The 20851-nt window shown below is 40.7% G+C and overlaps 1 protein-coding gene across 5 annotated transcripts in view; it reads left to right on the top strand.

The window, feature by feature from the left end:
* Positions 1-4147: 4147 nt before the first annotated feature.
* CEP41 (centrosomal protein 41) overlaps positions 4148-20851 on the top strand; it is a 48931-nt gene continuing 32227 nt past the window's right edge. Inside the window, exons 1-2 of one of the 5 annotated variants that reach the window (XM_082399229.1) lie at positions 4148-4499; positions 17974-18037. In XM_082399229.1, coding sequence (XP_082255355.1) covers positions 4467-4499; positions 17974-18037 — 97 coding nt within the window. In that variant the 5' untranslated portion in view covers positions 4148-4466. The remainder of the gene's footprint in view (positions 4500-17973; positions 18038-20851) is intronic. The other 4 variants (XM_082399232.1, XM_082399231.1, XM_082399228.1 and 1 more) reach the window with 4 other exon arrangements.

Here is a 20851-nt window from a genome sequence, read left to right as displayed (position 1 = left end):
CCTTTTTATGGGGCACAAGCTCTCCAACTGACCATTGTGCCCAGAGTGACACAGGTACTTCCCAACACTGATTCCTCCTCTATCCCCTTGGGGTGCCATCCCGGGACCTACGCTGGCTCCTCAGAGTTCCTCAGAACTAGTTCTGTGGCAAAGCGTTGTTCTATGCAAATCCCAAGCCAGAAGCAGAACACAGCATACGACAACCAAATGCCCTAGGCTCACAAGTGGTAAAGAAGCTTTTAGATCTCCCTGGGAGGAGACATTATGCATCATTTCTACCACAGGTAAGAGTCTTACGTGGCTCTCAGAAGTGGCCGCAGAACTGTACATGTGGGAATGCCAATCCCATCAGGTATGCAATCAGCATGCCAATTTCTTTGTTTCACCAGCAAGCAGTGTAGCCTATAATGGTCCCAAAGGTATCCTGGGAGGTAGGTATTACTCCCCTGGGAGGGGCTGCAAGTATGGTTGAGGTCTTTGGGCCCAGGCCAAGTACTTCAACTCTGTCCTAAGCTGGAGGAGGGCAAGGGTCAGCCCTCCACTCAGAGGCTAACGTGCTCCTTCCCTGGCACATTCCACCGCCAGGTAGAATGACATCAAATTGTTATCAGAACTGCAGAGAATTATCACTGCCTGGGGCCTGTGGATCTGTGGGTTCACTGCCTCAGGAGCAGTTCCATTTCTGGGGGCTCAGGGAAGAGACCCAGGGCAGAATTATTTCCTTAAACATCTGGAAGTGCATGTCATTTAGGGAATGAAGGTAAATGAAGCCAAGGAAGACAGCCAAGGCCCAAATCCCAGAAGCAATGTCATGAGATAGGTCTGAGGGGAGGGTGCTGGGCTCTGAGCAGGAAACCAGGCTGAGAGCTGAGGGTGAGGGGATGAAGAGCTAATTGGTGTGAGACTGAAGGAGAGGATGGATTCAGCATGAAGGGGGGGAGGCAGGGTCCAGAGGATTTTAGCTCAGAGAGGGCCAGTCTGCTTAATACCCAAATACCCATCTAACTGCCGGGGAAGGGAAGCTGGGGGGAGGGGACAGACCAAGCACAGGGGCACCTAAGACACTAACTAGCCCTAAGCCAGCCACATTTACCTATCTGAGACTCCCACTGACTCTGTAGGGACTAAAAGATTTTTAGAACACATACAGGGTTAAAAAGAAGACATCCAACAAATGGAAGTTCACAAGAGCACTCCTAACTTCATGAAAAATAAGATTAATCAGTGAAAGTAGGAACTTTTAAAGAAAAGAATTAGAACTTCTTCTCTTACAAACAAAGCTTGAACCTCTTAGCAATCAGAACTCTGATTGCAAGGATCTTACTCAAGTGCCTGGAGAGTCTTTTACTGCCAAGAATGGGAGAGCTATAGCACTTCAGAGGGCAGAATTACACAGAATTCAGCTCGGCTCTAAATCGGCCCAGACAAAGACCAGAGACAATTTTCAGGCTGAAGTCAGAATCAGGTTTTTTGTTTCTTAGGGGGAGAATTTTTTTTTATTAAGATATAAAATTAATTCATAGTCCCTGAAGCAAATTTGCAAAATGTACAAAGTGTAAAGAATAAAACAAATATCTCCATTCCATAATCCAGAGACGGTTTACATTTTAAATATTCTTTTTGTCAATGTTTTGTGTGTGTGTGGATACCTATGTTTTTCTCCACACAAATCAGGATTCTATTAAATAAAAAGTTCTTTCCAGCTCTTCCCTTTACTCCATCAGGAACAGTTAGTTCTCCATTACCTTAAATATTCCTTGAAACATATTTTTTAATGGTTCCATAAAATTACTTATTATGGATATGCCATCATTTATTTTAATCATTTTTAAACTAATGATCAATTAGATTGTTTCAATTTTCCATCATTTTAAATAAGATTCCAATAAATACCTGTGTGTGTAATCTTTGTGCATCTCCCTGATTATTTCCTCAGGAAGAATCCTCAGCATGTTAAAATTTGAGGGCCCACTGTTGCATTACTTTTCACTTCTTTTCACACTAACAATGTATAAGCATGCTTGTTTCATGAATCATTAGCCAACACTTAGCATTATCATTAAAAAAAGAGAGACAACAAAAAACCTTTTTCTACTCATTAGTTGAAAAATGGGATCTAGTTGTTTCATTTTGTGTTTCTTTCCTTATTAGTCAGACATTTCTTCATAAGTTTATCACATGCTTTTCTTCTATGAATTACCATTTTGTGCCATTTACGTACTTTTCATATTGGCGATAAGAACCTTGCTTTAATTTTGATGCAGTTTTGCTATAGCAGGACCCAAAAGGAATCCTGAAGAGAAACTCATGATGTTGAAAACCTTTTGACTTATAGCTTTAAGCTTTCCAAGGATTCCACTGAGGCAAAATATGAAGGAAATGGGAGGCTCTTCTAGTCTCTCAAGGTGTGGCCCTTGGATCCTATGCATCAGAATCAAGGGTGGCAGCCGGGGAAGATGCATTTAAATTACAGATTCTTAAATTCCCACCCCAGACACAAAGAGTCAGCATCTCTGACAACTGGACCCAAGAAGCCACATTTCTATAATATCTCTGATTGCTTTATAAGCAGCCCAAATTTGACAATCACAATGACTACTGAGGCAAAGAAACCTGATATTCCCATAGGCTCTGGAACAAAAGGGAGCCAACCATAGAGAGAAGTGAGTCCAAACATTGCTAAATGGAAGTTGAGCTTCCAGCTCGATGGGCTGTTGGGTCTTGTATTTTCTGTTCTTTTGATTTCTTGACCTCCATTGTACTTTAACTTAATTAATGCATTATCACTCATCTATTCAGTCCCCGAGTTAGAAAAATTATAACCATCCTTGGCGTCTTCCTATTCCTTGCACTCCTTACCTCTTCTCATATATATAACAACTGTTCATTTTACCTCCAAATGTCTTTAAATCTCTTTACCTGTTTCTCACCACCCGTTAGTTTCGTCCCTATTATCTCCCTCTCTGCTTTCCTTTCTCCTGTTTATTCTACCCATAATCTGTATCATCACCCCACCCCGACTCTGCACCAGGTAAGCATACATTCTAAGTTGTAATGTGTCTAGAAGCCCTGGTTCCTATGCAAAACCTTCTAAATATCCGCCCCCCCGCCCCGCCCCCTTCTAATCTTCTGCAGTCTCTAAACTCTTCCTTATTCTAGTGGAGGGGAGAGGAACTGGGAATTGCAGAGAGTTGAAGGATTGGAGAACACAGGGAAGTTAAAACAAAACTCAGGAGGCGTGAACTTGCCAAGAGACAGCTGTGATCCTTGAGGTCAAGCGGCTCTGAGTGACAACACGATTCAAGATTTGACCTGAAGGGTGGGTTTCTGAGGAGTCTGAGAGGACAAGGGCATGTCAGGCCATGTTGTTGAATGGGTCATCTGCACAGACCCTGAAGCAGCTCAGATGTATGCTATTATTCACAAGCAGAGAGCCAGCCACTATGAACAGCTCAGGGTAACCTTTCTCCATTCCTGGAAAAACAACTTAGAGCAAAGGGCAAAGGGTTACTGTATTGTTCCCCCCATGTAAAAGGAAATAATAATTTTGATGGATTTGGCGGGACATTTTGGAGCCAAGTCAAACTGTGTGTGTGATTGTTTTGTAAAGGTGCTAGGACTTAATTTTCAGATCTGGAATAAGAACAGGTGGTGGGTGATGGCAGGAGTCACAATGGTTTCCATGACAACGGGACTGGGTCTTAGTCATCCTCCCATCCTCCACAAAACCTACTGCAGCTTTTCTCATAAGGTGCTTATTAAATATTTGTTAAATGAATGATGAATCACAGAATGATGTGTGTGCTTTGCAATTAAGGCTGCCGTTCTGTTGCTAGCTAAAAGCTTTTAAAGCAACAATAATTACTGTATTTCCACATGATATTTTGCATAATTTGCATATTAACTTAACCTGAAAATAATAAACTACAGATTCTCATCCCTGCTGAACAACCATGTCCCATATCTATCCCCTGTTGTGGAAGAAGTATCCAGATGTTTGGCTAATACGGCCTTAAAGGGGGATGGCCCTGCGCGGTATTTGTGCTTCCACATTAGCTAGAAACACTTGTTTTTTTCCACGCTTTCGAGCCCCTCCCCCCTCGAGCTCTCCGCAGCCGCCCACGCGCAGTCGGCAGCCTGCCCCTCCCCCCGCGCCCCTCTTCCCGCGCTGAAGCTGTCGTCCCCGCGCCCAGCGGAGATCCCAAAGGACCTCGGCAGCCGGCGTCCCGCGTTGCCCTTGGCAACCATTGAGTGGCGTCTCACTCTCCCTTGACCCCTCAATAAGAGAGTAAACAGGGCAGCCATTGGCTGGCAGGGGAAGGCATGCCAATCGGAGAAGAGGTTGTAGGGAGGCGGCTGGGCTGGGTTGTGGGAGTAGGAAGAGGCTACTTCCTACCGGCCTACTTCTCACCGGTTAGAAGCTACCGTTGAGGCTAGAACCCCGAGCGTGGTCGGTTGGAGCAAATATGTCTGTCCGGAGGCACATTGGAAATCCTGAGGTGAGAGCCAGGTCCGGATCGGAGAATCGGAGGGGGCGGGCGCACCGGAAAAGGCTCCACGTGGGCAGAGAACAGTAGCCTGCGACTTCCGCCCTCCGGAAGGCGGGAAGCGGCGGCGTGAGGAGGGGTCTGGAGGGGGGAGGGAGGCGGGGCGGGCCTGGGGGACTTGGAGCCTGGGCAGCCTGGCCACCATCCCGCACAGGCTTACTGTATTTGTCGCTCAAAGGAGCGAAGTGCATGAAGACACAAGTCCCTTCCCTCAAAGGGCTTACAGTCTAGGAGTGGCAGTTACAAAATATAAGTAACATCTGGATGAAGCCCAAAACGTTAAAGGAACAAAATCAAAGGAGCCATCATTTCTGATTATTGGGGTACAGAAAGAGGAGGAATAAGCAGACCAAGCCATTTGGAAAGGATGCAAAATATGACATTAGTTTTACCCTCTCCTCGAATAAGACCTTTTACTTTTTTGTCTGTTTCACCTCCAGTGCCCTGCTGCATATGTGGTCATTTCATCTCAACAAATGTTTACTGGATTCCTAAGGTGCAGGGAGTGCTAGAAATACAAAGAGATAAGACAAGGCCTTTTAGTCCTTTAATAAGTTCAGTCTAGTGAGGAAGACTTATAAACAAAATTTGAGTTCAATGTGGTTGGGAAACAGGATGTTAGGAGAGCACAGAAGAAAGCTAGGACTCAACCGAGGGAGTGAGAGAAGGGTCCTGGAGATGGTCTGAAATCCCAAGTTACTAACCAGGTGAAGAAGCATCCCAGGTAGAGAGAACATCTTGAACCATGTTTAGGAGGTGTGAACCATGAAAGTGGACAGTTCCTTGTAGAGAGGCAGGAGTTAAGTCTGGAAGGGCCTTCTGTGCCTTGCCAGCATTCTTGGCCTTTATAGTGAACAGGAGTTGCAACTTGTCTCATCTCAGGATGGATGCCTGTGAGCTTTGCTGAGAAAGTTGTGAGGGTCTGTAGGGGAGTGCCACGATGGATTATAATGTCTACCGTGGATGTCGGGGAGGTATGTGTGGAGAGTAGTGGTTTGACCACTGTGTATTTATTTTGCCTGCTGGTCAGAATTTGAGAAGCTTTGGAGTTTTAAGTAGCCGAGTTGCATGGTCAGATGTGCATTTTAGGCAGTGGTTGTAGCCACATTGTGGAGAATGGATTTGAGGAGTCCAGAACCGGGGATAGGGAGATTGGTTAGGTGGTTATTATGATATGGACCTAAAGTAAGGCCATGGAACTAGGGACAGACAGAAATACTTAGGGGATAAAATCATCATGACTTAATAATGAGCTTTGAGAAATGAGAGTGTGATGGATGACTTAGGTTTCCAGCTTGGGCTACTCATTGGTGCTGATGCTGTTAATGAGATCAGAAATATGGGAGAAAAAGGAGGAATAGTCTTAGGAGTGTAGAGGTAGAAGAGCTGGGTTGCCCTGTGTGGTTGTCCATTTGTGCTCTGGATAAAGATGTTCAGCTCACTCTCTTGTTTTCAAGGGGCACAATTGCCAGTAGTTTCTTGAGAAAGAATGCATAAGAAATAAATATTTTAAATTTATGTCTATGACATTAGGCATGTCTAAAAATGTTATTATTCTACCTTCATATTTATTTGCCTGAGAGTTTGGTTAAGTATAGAATTCTTGGTTGGAAATCAGCATATTGAAAACATTGCATTGTGGTCTTCTACTATTCAGTCTTTGTTGTGGAGAAGTTCAAAGCCATTGTGTTCCATTGTATGCGACTTGATTGTTCCTTTCTGGAAGCTTGTAGAATTTTCTCTGTGTCACCAGTGTTATGATATTTCACAAAAAATTCCCTGCTTGTGTCTATTTTCACTTATCTTTGTGGGTGCCAGAAACTCATGTCTTTCTATTCTGCAAAATTTTAAAAAATTGTTTGTTGTTGACTTTCTTCCTCCATTTTCTCCATCCTCTCTTTCTTGAATTCATTATTCTGATGTTGCTTCTATATGACTGGTTCCCTAATTTTCTTAAATATTCCTCTCTTTCTTGAATTCATTATTCTGATGTTGCTTCTATATGACTGGTTCCCTAATTTTCTTAAATTTTATCTCCTGTTTTCCAGATCTTTGTCTTTTTGTTCTCTTTGAGAGATTTAACTTTATCTTACAATCCCTCTATTGAGTTTTTAATTTCTGCCATCATGTTTTTAATTCTTAAGAACTGTGTTTTGGACTCTGACGTCCTTTTAAAAAACCTTTATTTTGAAATAAATATAAATTCACAGGAAGCTGCAAAAAGAGTACAAAGTGGTCCCATGTACCCTTCACCCAGTGACTATATTTTATGTAAATATAGTACAATATAAAAACCAGGAATCTGACATTTGTACAATGTGTGTATAGTTTGAGGCTATTTTATCACGTGTAGATTTGATATAATCAAGATTTGCAAGTGTGTCAATTTACAATCAAGATAGAGAACTATTCCTTCACCACAAGTATCTCCCTCGGGCTACCCCTTACTAGTCACATCCACTTTCCTCCCCCTCACCATCCTAACCCATGGCAACCATTAATGTGTCCTCTTATTTCTGTAATTTTGTCATTTTGAAAATGTTACCTAAATGGAATCATACAGTATGTGACCTTTTGAGACTGGCTTTTTTCGCTCCAATAATGTCCTTAAGATGCATCCAAGTTGTTGCCCGTAGCAATAGTTCATTCCTTTTTATTGCTGATTAGTATTCTGTGGTATGGATGTATAACAGTTTGTTTAACCATTCAACTATTGTAGGATATTTTGGGTGTTTTCTGTTTGGGGCATTACAAATAGAGATTTGAACTTTGGGGTACAGTTCTTTGTATGGACATTAATTTTCATTTCTCTGGGATAGATGCCCAGGAGTGCAGTTGCTGTGTTGTATGGTAAGCTTATATTTAGTTTTTTAAGAAACTGCCAAACCATTTTCCAGAGTGGCTATACCATTTTACATTCCCAGCACCAGGGTATGAGAGATCCAGTGTTTGCACATTCTTGGCAACATTTAGTACTGTAAATAATTTTTATTTTAGTTGTTTTAATAGGTGTGTAGTGACATCTCATCATGGTCTTAATTTGCATTTTCCTAATTGATACTGAGGTTGAACATCTTACATCTTCTCATGTGCTTATTTACCCTCCGTATATCCTCTTTGGTAAAATATCTCATTATGTCTTTTGCCTAATTTCTAATTGGATTTTTTTTTTTCACAGTTGAGTTTTTCCTATGACTGTAAATACTGATTACTGCCAGAGCAGTGATCAGTAGGGTTACATTTTCTTTCTTATTGCTTGTTGTTTTTCCTGGAGTTTCTATCTTTATTTTTATTATTTATTATTTTTATTCTCTACTATTTATAAATTTTTATAAATAATGTCTATATCATTATTTATCATTTTTTGCATAGTTATCTTTTCCAAAACTTTCTCTATGCATTTACATATGTGTGTGTAGAGAGAGAGAGAGAGAGAGTTCTATTTTGGGGTTTTGTTTTACACAAATGTTAAACATTGTTCATATGGTTCTTTAACTTGCTTTTTTCACTTAATATGTCTCGGACATCTTTCTGTGTCAGAAAAATATACCTCAACTTAATTATTTTCTTTTAACTCTTACCTAAGTACTTAGTATAATTGTAGAGCAAAAATTTTTTATATCTTTTTACTTGTTTTATATATATATTTATTTATTTTTGATAATGGCATGACAGAAATAATTCACATAGCATAAATCCACCTGTTTAAAGTGTACAATTCAGTGGTTTTAGTATATTCACAGAGTTGTGCAGTCATCACTAAAATCAATTTTAGAACATTTTCATCAGCCCCAAAAGAAATCTCGTAACCTCTAGCCATCACTCCCCAGTCCTCTCATGTCTCTCCCATTCCCCCACCCCTCAGTCTTGGCAACCATTAATCTACTTTTTGTCTCTGTGGATTTGCCTGTTCTCTACATTTCATGTAAATCGAATTATGCAAAATCTGGTCTTATGTGACTGGCATCTTTCATAATGTTTTAAAGGTTCATGCATGTTGTATTATGCTTCAGTATTTCACTCCTTTTTATTACTGAATAATATTCCTTTGCATGGATATACCACATTTTATTCATGCATTCTTTTACTGATGGACATTTGGGTTATTTCCACTTTGGGGCTATTATGAAAGCTGCTACTATGAATATTCATACAGGCATACCTAGTTTTATTGCATTTCGCAGATACTGCATTTTTCACAGATTGAAGGTTTGTGCAACTCTGTATCAAGCAAGTCTGTTGGCGCCATTTTCCCAACAGCATTTGCTCACTTTGTGTCTCTGTGTCACATTTTGGTAATTACCACAATATTTCAAACTGTTCAATTATTATTATATTTGTTATGATGATCAGTGATCTTTGATGTTACTACTACGACTTGCTGAAAGCTCAGAGGATGGTTAGCATATTTTAGTAATAAAGTATTTTTTAATTAAGATACATATATATATATTTTTTAGACATAATGCTATTGCACACAATAGACTATGGTTTAGTATAAACATAACTTTTATATGCACTGGGAAACCAAAAGATTTGTGTGACTCAGTTTATCACACAAATCACTTTATTGGGGTGGTCTGGAACAGAACCCATGATATCTCTGAGATATGCCTGTATAAGTTTTTGTGTGGATGTGTTCTCTAATGATAATTTTTTAAAATATGTTTTCTTCCTACATAGTCTCAGTTTCCTCCATATTGCTATTTTTCTTTTTGTTTTGTTGGTGATGTTTTTAGCTTGGACTGCCATTACAAAATACCACAGAATGGGTGACTTAAACTACAGAAATTCATTTCTCATAGTTTTGGAAGCTGGGAAGTCCAAGATCAAGGTGCTGGCTGATTTGGCTTCTGGTGAAAACTGTCTCCTGGCTTGTGGATGGCCACTTTCATGCTATGTGTTTGGATGACCTCTTCTTTCAGTGTGCACTTGAGGGAAGAGAATGAGCTCTTTGGTGTCTATTTTTATAGGGACACTAATCCTATGGGATTTGGGCCACACCCTTATGACATCATTTAACCTTAATTACCTCCCAAAGAGGTGCAGTCCTATGTCAATACAGTCACATTGAGAGTTAGAGCGTCAGCATACAAATTTGGAGGGGACGTAATTCAGTCCATATATAGAAATGTTCTCAAACTTCTTTTAATTTTAAATTGTTAATCTGTGTTTTTGAGTAGGAGACTTAAAAAGGTGATTGAGATCTCTGTATATTTGGGAGGAGTTTGCTGATGTGAGCTTAATTACCAGAAGATCTCAGTGGGCCATGATGTGGGGACTCCCTTTCCCAAATCTGTATCTTCAGCTCTTTCCTCTCAGGCTGGTCATTTTCTCCAGAGAACTCCTCCCCTCTCCTGAGAGTAAAGGCCTAGCTGAATTCCTGGACGAATTAAGGTTGGGGCTAAATTTCAACATTAGTATGCATCATTCACCTAATACCCCTATTTTCAGTAATGATATCCTTTCCCTGTGTCTGGAGACACCCCCCCAGTCCAGAAACCCTTTCCAGGGAATAAATCTATAGATCTGCTATGGTGGGGGAAGGGCAATCACCTAGTGGCACAGAGGGAGAAGGTTTTGGAGATCCAGTAGCTTCTCATTCAGCCTTCAACCAGTCTTGCTTATTTCAGTCACTCCTTTTATTCCCACTTCTGGAGGTGCCTGGGGCTGCCAATTCCTGAGCCTTTTAAGAATTTTTCTTGGCTTTCCCTTCGACTTTCTTGAGTCCATCAAGTCATTTTCACTTGTTGATGTGCTTTCTAGACTTCAGAAATCACTTGTTATCACTTCTCCCACTCTTACTCTCTTTTTTTTGGATTTTGTGTCTGTAAAATAGTGTCCTTTTAATGAGGTTTTACTGAGGTTTTGGAAGGAAGTGAAATTAGATGCATTTGTTCAATATGCTGTCTTCACCCAGTAGGCCATGACCTGTAATTATTTTATTTGCTTGTTTATTTCTGGCATACTTACAGGAAGATAAGATAGGACCTTGTCTGTACTGTGCCACTGCCTGGCACACAATAATTGTTCCTTAAATATTTGTTAAATGAGTAAATGAATATATCTGAGCTGGGAGAAGTCAAGGCTAGAGTTCACTATTTGGAAATCAGAAGCATGTAAATGGAATTAAACTTAAATGGCCGACAGAGAACCTATAGATTAAGAAGATGGAATCCTGGGGAACACGGTGTTTAAGTGGCTGACAGAAGAATCATCCATGTGTGATTGGAGCATTAGGAGAGAGAGCTGTTACTGAAGCCAAGTGAAGGCTGAAGGTGGGACTATATAACAGTGTACAGAAAGGTCAGGTAAGTTAGAGACTGAAAAGCAGCCATTATATTTAGCAATTAGGGGATCTCTGACACTGGCTAGCTCCTACAGGAGCCACAGTAGAATGATGGGGACAGTAGCCACATTGCAATGGATGGAGGAGTAAGTTGCAGTTACTCAGTGTAGTTTTTGGTTTTTTGCTTTCTCCCAAGGAGCTTAGCTAGAGGGACCTCCCTGGCAGTCCAGTGGTTAAGACTCCACGCTCCCACTGCAGGGGGCATGGGTTCGAACCCTGGTGGGGGAACAAGATCCCATGTGTTGTGCGGCGCGGCCAGAAAAAAAACAAAAACGAGCTTAGCTAGGAAGTAAAAGGGGTGGGTTGGCGTTCCAATTATATATTGCTTTCTCATGAGTCTCCCCCATATTTAGTGGCTTAAAACAACAATAGTCATTTATTTATTATCGCTTACAGTTCTGGAGGTTGCCTAGGCTCAGCTAGGCAATTACTTGGGCTCTCTCATGTGGTTTTGCGGACAGAAACTGGGTCTAGAGTTATCTTGAAAGTTTCTTCATTCACATTAGGCTGCTGATATAGTCTGTTGGCTGGGAACTCAGCTGGTGCTGTCAGCCGTATCACCTACAAATGGCCTTTTCTGTGTGACTTGGCCTTCCTTGTAGCTTGAGCTGGGTTCCAAGAACAAGTGTCCCGAAAGAACCAGGTGGAAGCCGTATTGTCTTTTATGATCTAGACTCAGAAGTCGTATGGCATCACTTCCATCAGTCACAGGCCCATTCAGATTCAAGGGGAGGGAACATAGGCCCCCACTCCTCATTGGGAGGAGTGTCAACATCACAGTGTGAGTGGTTGGGAAGTTCTGTTGTGGCCATCTTGAAAACTACAGTCAGCCCCAGGTGGTAGCCGCTGGCAGAGTAGGGGCTGCTGCACACGCAAACATGGGGCAAGGTTGGTGTTTGAGATCGGTAGGATTGGTCCAGATTAAAACTCCCATAAACAAAAATCTCTTAAAGTTGACACCTAGTCCCTTCATTTTATTGACGTCCTCTTTATACAAATGAGAGAAGTAGAGAAATTTTGAACAAAATATATAATGGAATTTTTTTTAGTCCTTAAATGTAAATCTTACTACATACGTTGCAATTTCAATGTGAACAACCTTGTGAGTTCCATTTTAAAAGAAGTGGGAAGTCAGAAAAGCTCATTCATTTTTGAATGACTTGTGATTCAGACAATCTCCCTCATTTTTTTAGTGATTTTCCTTCAGAAAAATCCCATTGTTGACTTCTCATTCTTCTCCCTTTTCTACAACATCCATGTATTCACAAAGCCCAGTCTCACTTTGCATATATTAGTAATCTACCAAAATACTCCTTTGATTGTGTGGCTCATATCTCAGTGTTTCTGATATCTTCCATTGTCTTCAGGGCCTAGTCCAGACCCTCAGCCTAAATTCAGGGATCTCCACCTGGTGCCTACGTATCCATGTCCAACCTTACAGCACAGGATTCCATATACCCACCATTCTTAAACGTTTTGGGGTTATAGACCCCTTTGAAAATTTGGTGAAAGTCAAGGACCCTTTCCCTAGAAAAATGTACATATACTCAAAGTTTTACATACAGTTTCATGGGACTCATGGACCTCCTAAAGCCCATCAGTGGACCCCATATTCAGAACCCCTGACTGAATGAGGCTGCACAGTAAAGTGTTTAAGAGTTCAAGCTCTATACCAGACTGCCCAGTTTAATGCCAGGTTCTACCACTCTTACCAGCTAACCTCAGGAAGTCACCCACCTCTCTATGCCTGCTTCCTAATAGATAGAATGAGGATAATACTAGTATATACCTTATTGGTGGTTGTGAGGATTAAATGAGATAATGGAGAGAAATGCTTAGCTGAGTGCCTGACAACATAGTTAAGTGCTCAATAAATGTTAGCAGCAATTACCTTTATTGTTGTTGTTGGATCTTCTCCAGCAAATAGAACAATTTGCCATTCTTTAAACACGCTTTTAAAGTGGCCTTGCTATTATAATTTCCTCCACTTAGAATACTTTTTCCATCCCTTTTCCCCATCTTTTTATCCGCAGAAGTTCAACCCTTAAAACACAGCTCCAGTGCCATTTCTTCCATGCAGTCTCCCTTATCACCCGCAGTGTGAGGGCTATCTTTTTGTTTCAGGTTCCTCGAGCCCTCGATGTCTGTGCTGCCCACGGGGCACTAGCACGCACACTGCGTGTTGCTCAGCTCTCAGAACCATTTCCATCCATTTGGTGTACTTATTGTTCTCACACTGGTGCAAGGCCTTGTAGCAGGTACAGAGGTAGAGCCTCTGTCCCAAGTGCAGGCAGTGAGGAGTGTTAATGGTACAAAGTGCTGTGACAGTCCAGGCAGGGAAGAGATTTCTGTCTGACTGGGCCCCCCAGAGGAGGAATCATCCTGGAAGATGTGTTTGTGCTGGGTCTTAAAAGCCAACTAGAGGTTAAAGAGCAGGGATGGGGTGGATAGACAGGGAGGGCATTATCTTTTGACCCTCCCTAGAGATGTAAGCCCCCAAAGGGCTTCTGTCATTTTTGGTTGCTTTCAAAGAGCCTGTACAAGTACCACAAACATGAACTTTCTCAACTTTTTCCCTTCTCCTGTTGAACTTCATCATGACCACCTATCTTATTTCATTATCTTAAATATACGTCCAAAGCTGCACCTTCCACCTGGGCTCTGGGCCTCATCCTTTCCCGCTCCCTTGTTTTCATACCTGCCTGCCTCATTTTCAACCTCTTATCCAGCCCATTAGCTTATAAACAGCCTCAAATCTCTCCTTTCTTCAAACAACAAAAACTATTTCTTAGCAACTCTGAAGGGGAAAAAAAAGACCATCTGGCTACTCTCCTACCTTCTCATAACACTCAACCTGCTGCTTTTGCTTCTGCTCCTGTCAGTGTGCTGTAACTGCATCCAGCAGGGTCATCAGCAGTGTCCTGGTGTGTTCAATCCAAATTCACTTTTCTGTTTTCTCTTCCCTGACCTGCATTCTTGTTCGCTTGTTCATATTTGACCTCTCGTTCTCTGACTTGACAGCATTGATCACTGTTGACCATTTTCTTCTTCCTGAAACTCTTCTTCTTTAATTCTCATGACCCACTTTCTTCTGGCCTCTTTCAAGTTTCACCCACAGTGCTTTTCTCCACCTGACCGTAAATGTTGGTTTTTTTTTTTTTCTCAGCCTATACACTCTCCAATGGTGATTTTGTCCATTCCCATGGCTTCCCCCAAATCTTGTTTTTTCTAGTCCAGAAATCTCTCCTGATCTCCAGACTCCCCAGATAGCCAGCTTACCACTTCCATTTTGGATAACCCACAGATACCTTATATTCAAAATGCCCCAAACAGAACACATCATGTTTTTCAATACATGCTTCCTCCGTAAGTCCCTCTTTTGGGGAATGGTATCACTGCCCTTCCCCTGTTACACTAGTCAGTTTTAAAGATTTTATATCTTAAAGACTTCTTAAAACTGTCTCCCTCTCCTCATCTCTACTGCTACTTTCTTAGGACCACAGATCCTCTGAGCACAACCTCTTACCTGATCTTTGTGCCTCCATTCTTGACTATGATCCTGTTAGTTCTCCAGAGTGCTGCCAGAGTGATCTTTCTAAAATGGAAATAGAATCCCATCCCTTCCCCCTAACCTTCTTCAGTGACTCCCACCATCTACACCAGGGTTCCTCAACTTCAGCACTATTGACATTTGGGGCCAGCTAATTCTTTTTTGGGAGTTGAGGGTCTTCCTGACATTGTAGAATGTTTAGCAGCATCCCTGGCCTCTACTTACTTGATGTTGGTAGCACACCCACCACCCAGTTCTGACAACCTAAAATGTCTCCAGACATTGACAGGTGTCCCCATGAGTTGGGGGAGCAAAATTGCCCCTGTTTGATCTACAGGATCTACAGTGATCTACAGGATAAAATCTAGGTTTCTTAGCATGGATACAAGGCCCTTTGTGTTCTGCCCCTGCCTGCCTCTTCAGCCTCATTTGACCCCATATTGCCCACTATCCTCCAGGTCTATCAGTTACCAGGAACCCTGGAGCTCCCACCCACCACTCCTTTAACTTGACTAACTTTCTCAGCCCTCGGATTTCAGCTCAGAAGTCACCCCTCAGGAAATAGTTCCTGACTCTTTTAGTCTGGATTAGGTGCCAATCTTACATGCTCCTGTTGCACCCCCTGCTTCCCTCTGCTTGTTCATCATGCAGTGTGACGTCTGTTCACTTGTCTCTCTTCCCAGCATCAGCGAGAGCTGGATGGGAAGGACTGTGTTTTGTTACCTCTGTGTCCTTAGCACGGTGGCTTACTCCTAGTAGGCATCCAGTAAATGTCGACTGAATGAATTGTTGGTGCTCAATAAGGCTTTGTTGAATGAATGAATAGTCCTCCTTGAAACAGCTGCTTTTCTCAGCTCTTTCACTTTCCACCATTCCATCCTGTTTATGTAATTGAAAAAAAGCTAGTTGGTCAGTAGGTCAAGAAACAGTCACCCCCAAAGCAAGGATTTTAAGGAAGAAAGTCTGGCAGTTCCATAAACTCTGTGGTGCACTGCGTAGAGTGGAACACAAATAGTTTTACGTTATGGTTGGTACTAGAAAGTCAGGAACAAGAATTTGGACCAAAATGGGAAAATGGGAAAGAAACACTACATTTTTGTACTGTAGCATATGGATTTCTCATTAGTCTATGTAAGGGAAAACCGGGGGTGGGAAGGGCTCAGCGACTGCAGCTGTCCACACTCTCTCCCCCCATCATTCTGCTGCCACCACACCTGGTCCCCAGAGACACCCTCACTTCTTAGCTATGTTGGCTGAGGTATGGACAAATCCCCTTGGTTCAGCAGAGACTAGCCTGGAATCTTTCAAAGGAGCTTTGCTAGGAAACTAGTGGGGAAAACAAAACAAAAGTAAAAACAGGAAACAGCATATAGAAATTATGAAAATACAGAGAGGAATTATAAAAATACAAAGGAAGGAAGGAAAACAAAAGACAGAGAAAAAAGAAAATCCCTTAGCTTAAGATAACTAAATTCTAGTTTTAGCTTTCCTAAATTTACCAGGCACATGTTTTCCCCTGGGTTTTTTGTTTGGTTTTTTGTTTTTGTTTTGTTTTGCCACAGTATTGCCTCCCTCTGAAGAACTCATCCTACAGTCCCCCTTTTCAGTCTTTGAGTATTTTCCTTTTCTCACTTAAGAATCTTCTCTTTCTTCGTCTAAGAGGGAGTTGGAATTAGCATTGGCCACTTTCTCTTACCGATGGCGGGTTACTGATCAGAAGGAGAAAGGAGCTTTCCAGCCTTTCTCTGAGGATAAAGTAGCTCAGGGGTTCTACTTCTGAGGACCACTGCTAAGCGTCCATGACAAAGGTTTTACTTGCCTGGGGTGAAATGAAAAACACAGACAATATCAAGGAGATTTTTAGTAGCATTAAAGGACTGACATTTTATTCTGGGATTTTTTTTTCTTTCCTACTTTTTAAGTATTAAAATAGCAGATAGTAGTTGTGAGGTTTTGCTTTGTTTTTGATGTCCTTGTCAAAATTAAATGTTGATAATTCTCTGTAGGTACCCCAGTTTTAAAAAATTCTTCCTGGTCTCTGAAATCCAGAACTCTGACCAATAGATATTCTGTAAGACATTGAAGTGTACCCTATTTTTTTTATGCTTTGTGGGTCATTTTAAAAGGTATTTTAATATGTAAATTTATTTTTCCATCCTCCAACAGGACGTGCTGTAGTTAACTATGTTTTCAAGGGCAAGTGATACAGGTTTTAAAGTTTGATGTTCTGTTCTAAGGAACTAAGTAGTTGCTGTAATATAATGCTCATTCTAGATATTCATTTATTGGTTGAATATCAATAAATGTGCCCACCATGTGCTAGGTACTGGGTGAAAACAAATTTGAGTAAGTTATCGTCCCTGCCTTCAAGGAAATCCTAGACTAGGGAAGAAGGTCGAGGTGTGAACAATAGTACAAGGTGTCAGTACTCCAGGAACCAGAGAGAAAGTACCTGATTCCACCTTGGACAGCTTTATAGAGGAAGTGAAGTGTTACCCATGGACAAGTTGAGGAAAGGCATTCTAGGCAGACATTTGCTAAGACTGGAAACCTGAGTGAGTGTGGCATATTTGGGGAACATTTGGGCAGCTTCAACTTGGGAACATGTGGGAGAGTGGCAGAAGACGAAGCTGGAAGGGTATTACCCAGTTTGAATTTCCTATTCCACAGCTACCTGTTACTGAACATATGCTTTTCCTACTTGTAGTCCAGAAAAAAGCCTGAGCAAGAAAACTGTATTTTGTAATGTTTTTATTCGTTAGCCTTCCCTTACTTAATGCCTTTTGAAAATGCCACTGAAATTTAATATGGGTAAATGCCTCGTACTTGGATTCAGAGTTTACTCCCAGAGCGTAGGACAGGGGAGACCTGACATAGCATTTTGCTGACCATAAACTTTCCTTGAGCCCGTGATACGCCCCAGCTGCCCCGAGAGCAGATGCCATCGTGGTGACTTCTGTGGAGCATCAGACTCAAGGCAAGCAGCGGGTCCTGGCCTGGCAACATCTGGGCACTGTGCTCAGGTCTGCGTGCCACTTTTTAGGGCACGTGTGGATAAAATCTAGAGAGTATCCGAGAAGATGGCCTACAAGCCATCATATAAAGAGTAAAATTAAAAAGAACAAGAGAGCTGCCTTTAGTTATTTTAATGGATTGCTTGAGGCAGGATGGAATGGCTTATTGTGGGTTGTACCAGTGGACTGGATGGAAACTAGATCAATTTTGGCTCAGTGTTGGAAATAATTTTTAAGAGCTTTTTTTCCTAATTACATAGCGCCATGAGATTATTTTGACAAAATATGGAAATGTTTTGACAGAAACATGGTAACCATCTTCACCTGTGGAGATACTGTAGTGTGAAGTGTCCTATTTTAAGGAACGGTTGGACCTCTAGAGCTCCTTCCATCTTTAAATTGAATGAAATTTTAGCATTTGTTCTAATTTTTAAGGTATCTTATCTCTTTCTCAACTTTGCCACCCTTACCCTTACATTAACCCAATTATTTGTGAATTTTCTTATTTTTTAGTATCTGACCAAAAGGATACCACAAAACCCAAGGTATCAGCATGTCAAGTCAAGACTAGACACTGGTAAGTAAAGACTAGAAAATAAAAACTTAAAAAAAATCTAATAGCCGCTTATTGACAAAAAACAGCATGTCATGCCTGGTATAAATCATAGCTAAAAGTTTCGCTGATGTTTTTCTGAGCTCAGGACTTATCTTTGAAAGCTATTTTTCAGATTATCATTAAAAATCTCCATTCACATAATTGAGCTTACTATAAATTGAGAAACTGATAAAAACAGTGTTTAATAAGTTCCAGGACTGAGGCTAATAAATATCAGGACATCAACCTCTATTTTGGAACACCTTAAGTATCTTCCTTAAAACTGGGAGTAATAGATTATACTTGTGCATGTTTGTTCAATTCCATATTTGCAGAGTGCAACTACATGCAAAGTTATGGGCTACAGGACATGTAAAGATGAGTGTGAATTGTGATTTTTGTAATCAAAGAGCTTAGATTCAAGTGGAGTCAGACAGACTTGAATGAGTAACTAAACTACCAGGCAAAATTAAATTAGTGCTGCAATTCAGGTAAAATGAAATTTAAGAGTGCATTACTGCTTATTTCCATGCTGTTGACATTTTTCAGTGTCATGATGAAAACCACTCCCCAGATCCCTGGTGGATTTTCAGTCTTGTGAGATTTTGGTTGGTTGGTTAGTTTTTTTCAACATCTTAAAGTCTGCTGTGGAAAATCCATCCTATTAAGATGGTTTTGCTAGTGGATAGGGGTACCACATGCCTTTAGCAATACTGAATTTTCTACCAGTAACCTCAAGACAACTGAGAAAATAAACTGGGATGTTGACTTTGTTTAAATCTCATTCATTTTGCCTTTCTCTTTCTCCAGTCTCCTTCAAAATTACTGTCTTCTGTTATGCATGTTTCCCCAAATAAAATAGACTTAAATTAAATGTTTTAAATGAACCACATTTGCAGATACTATTTCTTGGGACCTTTCTTTCAAACATTTTTGTGCTGTACAGATATTTATCCTTGCAAATATCCTGTTTGATGGGAGGTAAAAAATGTTATCTCTGTCTTTGAGGAGGAGGCAATTTTAGTCCAGAGATTATGTGATTTACCTGAAGTTCAATAAAGGAGATAGAACTAGGATTTGTGTGCAGGATGAGGAAGTTGATGTTGGAGACCTGGTGTGAAGTCCTGGGTACTGTCACTTCGGCCATGCTGTCCCAGTGCTTCCTCCAGCCTCATTTCTTCTATCACAAATGCCTTCAGCTCCTCTCCCTTTATTTGCAACTGTGACCCACCTTTCTGGAATAAGTTATTCTGAGAGGGAAGTACTTTGATTAAAAATACCGTATTTTCTCTGAGCAGTACGGACAACGTTTTAAAGACTGCTTAATGCATTTCTTTTGGAACCTTCTTAAAATTAAAATTTGTAAGAGCTGAAGTCTTTTTCAGATATATAGGTTTGTCTATAGCTTCATTTTTTTTTTTCTCCTGGAAGTTGAATTGAGTTTTGTGAATGAAAACTGACTTCTTTCCCTTCAATTCCTCAGTTCATAACCAAAGTTTGACTCAATAATGGTACCTGAAATTAATTTCAATTTTTTGGAAATTGAGATATTTCTATCTGCTTTTTATAATACAAAGTAATTGCCTATCTCCTTTTATATTTTGAGATTTTTAATCTAGTATTTTTGCTAATTAAACTTTTTATTTTGAGGTAATTGTAGATTCACATGGAATTGTAAGAAATAAAACAGAGATTCCTTGTACCCTTTACCCAGTTTCCTATAGTAACATCTTGCAAAACTGTGCTGCGCTATTCCAACCATGATATTGACATTGATAAATACAGTCTGGCTACAGAACATTTCCATGACCACAAGGATCCCTCATATCCACTTTCCACCCTCACCTGTGCCTTAACCCGTGGCTACCACTAATCTGTTCTCCATTTCTATAGTTTTGTCATTTCACAAATGCTATATAAATGGAATCATACAATACATAAGTTTTTGGACTGGATTTTTCCCTCAGCAAATTCTCTGGAGATTCTTCCAGGTTGTTGCTCGTATTAGTAGTTCATTCCTTTTTATTCCTGAGTAGTATTCCATGGTGCATTCCATACATGCACCACAGTTTAACCATTTTCCTGTTGAAGGACATTTGAATTGTTTCCCCTTTTTGATTATCACAAGTAAAGGTGCTATAAACATTTGTGTACAGATTTTTGTGTGAAAATAAGTCTTCATTTCTCTGGGATTAGTGCCCAGAAGTGCAATTTCTAGATTGTATGGCAGTTGCATTTGTAGTTTTTTAAGAAACTGCCAAACTGTTTTCCAGAGTGGCTGGACCATTTTACATTCCCACCAGCAGCATATGAGTGATCCAGTTTCTCCACATCCTCACCAGCATTTGGTGGTGTTGCCATTTTTAATTTTAGCCATTCCTATAGGTGTGTAGTAGCATATTATTGCCCTTGTGATTTGCATTTCCCTAATGACTTACATTGTTGAATATCTCTTCCTGTGCTTATTTGCCATTTGTGTATCTGTATACCTTCTTCAGTGAAATGTCTGTTCATGTTTTTTGCCTGTGTTCTAATTGGATTGTTTGCTTTTTAATTGTTGAATTTTGAGTGTTCTTTATATATCCTAGCTACTAGTCCTTTGTTGGATACATGGTTTGCAAATAGTTTCTGCCAGTCTGTAGCCTGTCTTTTCATCCTCCTAACAGGGTTTTTCAAAGAGCAAAACTTTTCAATTTGGGTGAAGTCCAGTATATCAGTGTTTCCTTTTATGGATCATGCTTTTGTTGTCAAGTCTAAGAACTCTTTGCCTAGTCTAGGTATCAAAGATTTTCTATA

Source organism: Balaenoptera borealis, assembly GCF_965194805.1.
Source record: "Balaenoptera borealis genome assembly, chromosome: 7".
Lineage (NCBI taxonomy): Eukaryota > Metazoa > Chordata > Mammalia > Artiodactyla > Balaenopteridae > Balaenoptera > Balaenoptera borealis.
Note: the sequence above shows the minus strand (reverse complement) of the source record. Positions and strands in the feature narration are given on the sequence as shown.